Source organism: Mandrillus leucophaeus, unplaced genomic scaffold, assembly GCF_000951045.1.
Source record: "Mandrillus leucophaeus isolate KB7577 unplaced genomic scaffold, Mleu.le_1.0 Scaffold52, whole genome shotgun sequence".
NCBI lineage: Eukaryota > Metazoa > Chordata > Mammalia > Primates > Cercopithecidae > Mandrillus > Mandrillus leucophaeus.
The window spans coordinates 2,284,942-2,293,104 of NW_012105586.1; the positions used below are offsets into that span (position 1 = coordinate 2,284,942).

Sequence of the window (8,163 nt, forward strand, 5' to 3'; positions counted from 1 at the left end):
GCTCACTGCAACCTCTACCTTCCAGGTTCAAGCCATTCTCCCACTTCAGCCTCCCGAGTACCTGGGATTACAGGTGTACATCACCATCACTAGCTAATTTTTGTATTTTTAGTAGAGATGGGGTTTCACTATGTTGGCCAGGCTGGTCACAAACTCCTGACCTCAAGTGATCTTCCTGCCTCGGCCTCCCAAAATGCTGGGATTACAGAAGTAAGCCACCGCGCCCAGCCTAATTTTGTAACTTCTGTTTGACAGAAAGGCTTTGAATTCTCTTCTCCCTCTGGCCAAAGAATTTCTAAAGAAACCACTGTCTCCCACAAGTTCTCTGACTCAAAATTACACGTGGAACAACAACAAAGCAAATCCAACTAAAATATGGGACAAAGGACTTGACTTCTCCAAAGAAGATACACAAACAGACCGCGTGCAGTGGCTTGCGCCTATAATCCTAGTGTTTTGGGAGGCCCAGGTAGGAATAGCCTGAGGCCTGGACAACATAGCAAGACCCTGTCTCTATTAAAAATAAATAAACTAATAAAGAAGTACTCCTGAACTTAAAAGTTTAAAAAAAAGACTATTAATTATTGTTTAAAAGATACACAAATGACCAATAAGCACATTAAAACATGCTCAACTTCACTAATCCTTAGGGAAACGCAAATAAAAACCACAATGAAATACACTTCACAGCCATTAGGACAGCTACTATAGAAAAACCAGAAAATAGCAAGTTCTGTTGAGGATGAGGGGAAATTGGAACTCTTGTGCATCACTGGTCGGAAAGTAAAACAGTATAGCGGTTCCTTGAAAAACTAAAAATAGAATTATTGGCCGGAGGTGGTAGCTCACACCTGTAATCCCAGCACTTTGGGAGGCTAAGGTAGGGGATCACTTGATCTCAGGAGTTCAAGACCAGCCTGGGCAACATAGTGAAACCCCTTCTCCACAAAAAGTACAAAAAAAACTAGCCAGGCGTGGTAGCACGCACCTGTAGTCCAGCTACCGGGGCAGCTGAGGCAAGAGAATCACTTGAGCTTAAGACGTCGAGGCTGCAGTGGGCAGAGATGGCGCCACTGCACTCCAGCCTGAGTGACAAAGTGAGATCCTATCTCAAAAATAAAAAACCACAGAATCACCTTCTGATCCTGCAATTCCACTTCTATATACCCAAAATAATTGAAAGCAGGGACTTAAAGAGACTTTGTTTCTCCAGAGAGAAGGAAAAGTTTTTATAGCTTCATAAACTCCAGGAAAAAGCCCCAGGACAGCACAGCCCAGTTCCATCTCTAAGCCGAGAAACCTTAGGGAAAGTTCATGCCTCGTTTCCGCATTTATTCCATTTATAAAAACAGAAATTTCGTACTGTGCAACCAACATGTACAAGAGGTGAAAGACGGCGCTGCCCACTCTCCCAGACTGGGCATCTGGGCGCTCTGCTAACCTTGCCTCCGACTCACTGCCCAGCCCTCAGTTTCCTCATCTGTCCCTGCTGGGGCTCTGAATGACCCACGGCTTCCAGGGCTGGGTGGAGGAGCCACGTGACCCCAGGGACTTCCAGAGAGCACTTCTATCAATGGATCCCAGTTCTGGGACCAGGAACGACAGAGCTGAGTCATTCAACACGACTCACGGCTTCAGCAGAGGCCCTCGCTGAAATGACTTTTTTTTTTTTTTGAGATGGAGTCTCGCTCTGTCACCTGGAGTTCAGTGGTGTGATCTCAGCTCACTGCAAGCTCCACCTCCCAGGTTTACACCTCAGCCTCCCTAGTAGCTGGGACTATGGCACCCACCACTGCGCCTGGCTAATTTTTTGTATTTTTAGTAGCGATAGGGTTTTACCGTGGTCTCGATCTCCTGACCTCGTGATCTGCCCACCTCGGCCTCCCAAAGTGCTGGGATTACAGGCGTAAGCCACCGCGCCCAGCCTGAAATGACTTTTTAATAACCTTGGCCCAGCCTGCCTTGAGGACCCCCCTCCCCCATCTGGTGGAGGCCACTACCCAGAGCTGGGGATGTGCGGAAGAAGCCACCCTCATGGTGACGCACGCACACTGCCCAGTCCCGGTGGTCCAATGTCTTCCTTCGGCAGGTGCCAGGAGGGCAGGCGGAGAGGCCAGAGTGCCTGCTGGGCCCCAAGTGCATGAGCAGGATGGAACCAGCACCCGTGGGACTTGAGCTGCAGAGCACTGAGCTTTATTTTAAAATTTCCACAGAATCCCTCACCCTCCACCCCAGGGTCCTTCCTCTCTGGAACCCAGGCAGCAGACAAGCCTGGGCCCACCCACCTGCCCAACCTAGGACAGCCGGGCCTGAGCGGGCCGGGCAGGGGCTTCCATCTCCTGGGTGCGCCTGCCAGAGGTGAGAGGCTGGAGGCGGCGGGAATGCTGTCCTCCTCCAGGAGTCAGTCCTCAAGGCTTCTGCCGTGGGACATGGGGCTGAGGGACCTGGGGCACTGACCAGATCGGGGTGGGGGGCGGCACCTGCATTGGCAAGGCGTGGACGGGGAAGAGGGAAGTTTCAGGGGGGCCACTTGAAAGGGACAGGTCACCTCCAGTTCCAGCCACATTCCCTCCTGGATCTTGCAGTCAGGGTGGCCTTCCTGGGTGGAGCAGGGCAGGCGGCAGGGAGCGGAGGAGTTCCGGGGGACGGCTAGGGTCAGGGCCAGAGGGCTGGACCCCTGCAGAGAGACACCCCCAGGCTCCATCCTCCCCACCCCAATCCTACCCCCCAGGGGGCTCTGCAGTCCCCAGGCCTGCTCCAAGGTCTTTGTCCCTCTGGGGGGCACCCCAGGCTAGGATGTGATCTGGGCCATACCAGGCGAAAAGGGCTGGTGCCTGACAGCTTCTGGTGCTGGACCTCAGCAGAGACAGAGGACCAGAGGTCCAGGTTCTTGGGGGCTGAGCTTTTCTCAGACTTCGGAGGGAAAATGTCCCAGCCCAGCAGGCAGTGCTGTGGAAGGCAAGAGGTTAAAGGTGCCTGGCCTGGGACAGGCTCCCCACTGACTGGGCAGACCCCCATCAGGGAGGGACTGTGCCCCCCATTAGGAAGGAGGCCCCCACCAGGGCAAGGCCTGTGTCTACCCACAAGATTACCCCAGGTCTCTCCTTCCTTATCCTGGCAGATCCAGCCATCCCTGGGGCCCTAAGAGCTGAAATAGGAGGAGGACAGGATGGTGACAGTGACACTCACAGGGCGCTTCCTGCTGTGGGCTCTCCAAGCGCCCGCATGGATTGCTTCCTTGACCAGCCCCACCTCGCCACCAACATCCCTGAGGATGGCGCTGTTATGTCCATTTCATGGACCAGCAAACTGACTTTCCCCTGTATCCTTCTCCTCCTCTGACCCCAGCTGCCCTACTCTCAATTTAGGAGTCAGGCGGAGTTGCCACTGGGCCCCCATCCTGACCTGGAGACACAGGAAAGGACTTTTTTTCTTTTTTTTTTTTTTTTGAGATGGAGTCTCACTCTGTCATCCAGGCTGCAGTGCAGTGGCGAGATCTCGGCTCAGTGAAGCCTCTGCCTCCCGGGTTCAAGTGATCCTCCCACCTCAGCCTCCCAAGTAGCTGGGACTACAGGTGGAGGCTGCAGTGAGCCAAGATTGTGCCACTGCACTCCAGCCTGGGCAGTAAGAACAAAACTCAGTCTCAAAAAAAAAAAAAAAAGAAGCACAGAGACCTAGGTTCAAATCCCAGCTCCTCCAGCAAGGCGCCTGCCACTCCGCTTCGGTCTCCCCACCTGCAGGGTGGGGGTACAGCAGTGCCTGCCCTCCTGGCTGCTGTGGGGGCTCCCTGAGAGAAGCCCCCTAAGGACTGTGCCTGCAGTACACAAAAGCGCAATAAACAGGGCCCATTCATTTCACGCCAACCTACAGGCAGACCACCCTGGAAGCCCCAGGGTAAGTGGAGCGGGGGTCCTACCTCCCTTAGGGACAGGTGTGGGTGATGGAAGAGGCCCAGCCTGTGCTCCAGAGACTTGGGTGCTCACCACTGTCGAGCCCAGCCTTGCTCTGTGACCCTCCCTGGGGACCTGGGCCAGTCTGAGCCAGCCCCGCCCTCATCACCATCCAGCCCCACGTGGCTGCTCACCCGGGGCAGGGCCAGTGTGTCGGAGGCGTCAAAGCTCTTCCGCCGGTGGATGCGGTACCGGTGCGGGGGTTCCAGGATGGACAGCGGGATGCTCACCCTGCGCAGGGGTGCAGTGGGGGACCCCTGAGGAGCCTCCCGGCGGTTGGGGGCCCACGCCCAGGCCCATCTTTACTCGCTTAAAACCAGTGGTTCAGGCTCTGTCCCCACAGGTGTCCCAATACTCTGGTCACTCACCTGACCTGCGCCGGCTGCGCCAGGGTCCCAGGGCCCTGCTGGTCTCGTGGTGTCCTACACAGGCGGCAGGGGGTGCCGGGATCCACAGGCACGGGGAACAGGCGCCGGTTGACACGGTAACAGTACACGCCTGCGAGGCCCATGAGAAGCCGCAGCTCCCCCTGAGCCAGGAACCCAGGTCCCCAGGTCCCCAGGTCCCCAGGCCCGGTGCTGCCCCCAGCGGCCCCCAATCACACAGGCTGCCAATCCTCTGGGAAGCAAGTTGGCCCATTTCCTTCTAACCCCTTTCCTCCCAGAACGTGGGGCCCACGCCCTAAGGGGACATCCTCCCGGGGCTCTCAGGAGCTGGGATGGAGTCCCACCAGCACAGAGGCGCTGCTGGGAAGGTTGGGATGGGGCCACGCAGGGCAGCCCCTAATTCGGAGGCCAGGTCTTAGCTCACCCCACCCCTACCAGGGCTTGGCCACCCTGTCCAGACTGCAAGCCTCCCTCCATGAGTCTCAACACCTCAGGGCCCTCCCCAGGCCCCAAACCTCAAATGGAACCGCTCTGCGGCAGGGGAGGCCAGGGCAGCGCGAGGCTGGACTACTCAGTGGCCTAGCTGAGGGCCCGCACTCACATTCATGGTCTTCCTCCACGCCGCTGCCACTGCTGTCACGCAGGCCCAGGACCTGGGGTCTGAGAGGGCGAGGGGGATGAGCAGGCCGGGGGATAGAGCCGCTCAGCCACCCTTGCCCACCCTTGCCCACCCCTGCTCACTCAGGATGGCTACAGATACACTCCTCCTTGTTGGTTTCCCGAAACTCCTGCAGCTTCGAGAAGAAGGCCTCAGGCTGGCTGGCGATTGAAGAGCTGGTGTCCAGAGACCCTGGTGTGGGCAAAGCACCAGGCAGCTGACGGGAGAGGGGCTGGGGGCTGCTGTGTGGCCACCGGCCAAGGCTTGGAGAGACGATCAGCCCGACACCCCAGGCCACCTGCTTCACCCCTACTGTGCCTCAAACAGGCCAGGAGGGCCCCTCTAGTCACTGGGACTGTTGGTTGGTTTCAGTGTCTGTCTACCCTGATGCATAGCCAACCATCCATGGGAAAAATATCGACAGAGACCTTTCTTTTTTTTTTTGAGACGGAGTCTCACTCTGTCGCCCAGGCTGGAGTGCAGTGGCCGGATCTCAGCTCACTGCAAGCTCCGCCTCCCGGGTTCACACCATTCTCCTGCCTCAGCCTCCCAAGTAGCTGGGACTACAGGCGCCCGCCACCTCGCCCGGCTAGTTTTTTGTATTTTTTAGTAGAGACGGGGTTTCACCGTGTTAGCCAGGATGGTCTCGATCTCCCGACCTCGTGATCCACCCGTCTCGGCCTCCCAAAGTGCTGGGATTACAGGCATGAGCCACCGTGCCCAGCCGACAGAGACCTTATGACAGGGCTAGATGCTGTTTCATGTGCCAGGAACTAGATAGACAAAGCCCCCGGCCTTAATGAGTCTTACACTGTAAGGTGGCAAGAGATGAACTAGCCACCAAAAAAAATCCGTGAGACAAGACTGAATGGTGACACCTGCCAGAAAGCAAGAGAGCAGGGTCAGAGCCTAGTATGGCAGGGCAGCCATGCCAGGGAAGGCCTCTCCGAGTGACGACCCTGAGCAGAGACACGGAAGAGCCACAGAGACCTCCCAGGAAGGACATCACAGGCAGATGAAAGAGCAAGCGCAAAGGGTGGGCACGTGTGTGGTTCAGCTGAGGAACAGCCAGGAGGGGAAAGTGGCAGGAAGGGAGTAAGGGTGGAGGAGATGAGGTTAAGAAGCCCAAGGAGGGTTTGGGGACCGGGAGGGACACAATCACATAGGCCACATATTTTTACAGGACTCCTCCTCTGGCTGCTTCAAGGTGAGGGGAAGTAGAGGCATCAGTTAGGATTCAGCTGGGGACAGGCAGGGGCAGCCCCCAACTCAGCATGATTCGACTTAGGATGTTTCTTTTCTTACTTTTTTGAGAGAGAATCTCACTGTGTTGCCCAGGCTGGAGTGTAGTGGAGCGATCTCACCTCACTGCAACCTCTGCCTCCCAGGTTCAAGAGATTCTCATGTCTCAGCCACCTACGTAGCTGGAATTACAGGCATGCGCCACCACGCCCAGCTAATTTTTGTATTTTTAGTAGAGAAGGGGTTCCACCATCTTGGCCAGGCTGTTCTCAAACTCCTGGCCTGATCCACCTGCCTTGGCCTCCCAAAGTGCTGGGATTACAGGCGTGAGCCACTGCCACACCTGGCCAGAATTTTTCAAGTTATGATTTATCAACTTTACAATGGCACAAAAGTGATCACATTCAGAACATCAGTAAGTTACATGAGACATTCAACACTTCATTATAAAAAAGGCTTGTGTTAGATCCTTTTGCCCAACTGTAGGCTAATGTCAGTGTTCTGCGCACATTTAAGGTAGGCTCAGCTAAGCTAGAATGTTTGGTAGGTTAGGTGTATTAAATGCCTTTTTGTTTTGGTTTGGTTATTTTTTTTTTTTTTTTTGCTGCCCAGGCTGGAGTGTGGTGGCGTGATCTCGGCTCACTGCAACCTCCGCCTCCGGGGTTGCAGCGATTCTCCTGCCTCAGCCTCCCGAGCAGCTGGGATTACAGGCGGGTGCTACCACACTCAATTAATTTTTGTACTTTCAGTGGAGATGGGATTTCAGTATGCTGGCCAGGGTGGTCTTGAACTCCTGACCTCAAATGATCTGCCCGCCTCAGCCTCCCAAAGTGCTGGGATTACAGGTGTGAGCCACCGCGCCTGGCCTTATATGCCTTTTTGACTAAACAATATTTTCAACTTACGTTGGGTGTATCAGGATGTAGCTATATGGTAAATCCAGCAGCATCTATAATCGGATTCTAAAAGTATGTTGAAGGCAGGGTCAACAGGATGTGCTAATGGACTAGATGAGGATGGTGTGAAAAGGAGGGGGGAATTAGGGTCGATCCCAAGGTAATGGCCTGACCTATTTAGTATGTGGAGCTGCCATTTGTGGAGACAGGAAAGACTGCAGGAGGAGCACAGCAGATGGCGTGGAAATGAGGACCCTGATTTCGGACAGAAGGTTAAAAACTTCATGGTGATGTGGAGAAGACAGCGGGATATACAAGTCTGGAATTCGGAGGAGAGATGTGGGCTAGAGATACAAAATGGAGAAGTAGAGAAAGTGTCAAATGCCTCAGCACTTGGGAGACCATAGAGGGAAGAGGGAAGACAGAGAGGAGTCAGAAGACTGAGTCTCAGGCCTAGGGGTGTAGTGGTCAGAACAAGGACCTTTCCTTCCCCGGGAGCCTGGGAAGGAGCACCAACAGAGATGGGGTAGAGCCAGGAAGCACGGGGCTAGAAGTCTAGGGGAGAAAGTGCTTTAGGGAGGGAGTGACCACTGTGTCCCCTGCTGCTCAAAGGTAAGGAAGGTGTGGATGAGGGCTCAGCTGGGGAGTTGGCACCACGGAGGCCACTGATGACCCAACTGAGGGCCACGTTGATGAAATGCTGGGAGCTGAAGCCTGATTTAAGAAACAGTAGTGGAGGCTGGACACAGTGGCTCATGTCTGTAATCCCAGCACTTTGGAAGGCCAAGGCAGACAGATCACTTGACATCGGGAGTTCCAGACCAGACTGGCCAAGATGGCGAAACCCTGTCTCTGGCTAAAAATACAAAAATTAGCTGAGCGTAGTGGCACATGCCTGTAGTCCCAGCTACTTAGGTGGCTGAGACATGAGAATCACTTGAACCTAGGAGGCAGAGGTTGCAGTGGGCCGAGATCACTCCACTGTACTCCAGCCTGGGTGAAAAAGTGAGACTCCATCTCAAAAAAAAAAA

At 54.9% G+C, this 8,163-nt stretch overlaps 1 protein-coding gene across 1 annotated transcript in view; it reads right to left on the reverse strand.

Moving 5' to 3' along the window:
- Nucleotides 1-2,177: 2,177 nt before the first annotated feature.
- The window catches only part of MIIP (migration and invasion inhibitory protein), a 20,059-nt gene continuing 14,073 nt past the window's right edge, over nt 2,178-8,163 (reverse strand). The window contains exons 5-10 of the mRNA XM_011996571.1: nt 5,078-5,186; nt 4,938-4,996; nt 4,319-4,448; nt 4,085-4,181; nt 2,825-2,949; nt 2,178-2,505 (exon numbers count right to left, since the gene is read on the reverse strand). Coding sequence (XP_011851961.1) covers nt 2,409-2,505; nt 2,825-2,949; nt 4,085-4,181; nt 4,319-4,448; nt 4,938-4,996; nt 5,078-5,186 — 617 coding nt within the window. The 3' untranslated portion in view covers nt 2,178-2,408. The remainder of the gene's footprint in view (nt 2,506-2,824; nt 2,950-4,084; nt 4,182-4,318; nt 4,449-4,937; nt 4,997-5,077; nt 5,187-8,163) is intronic.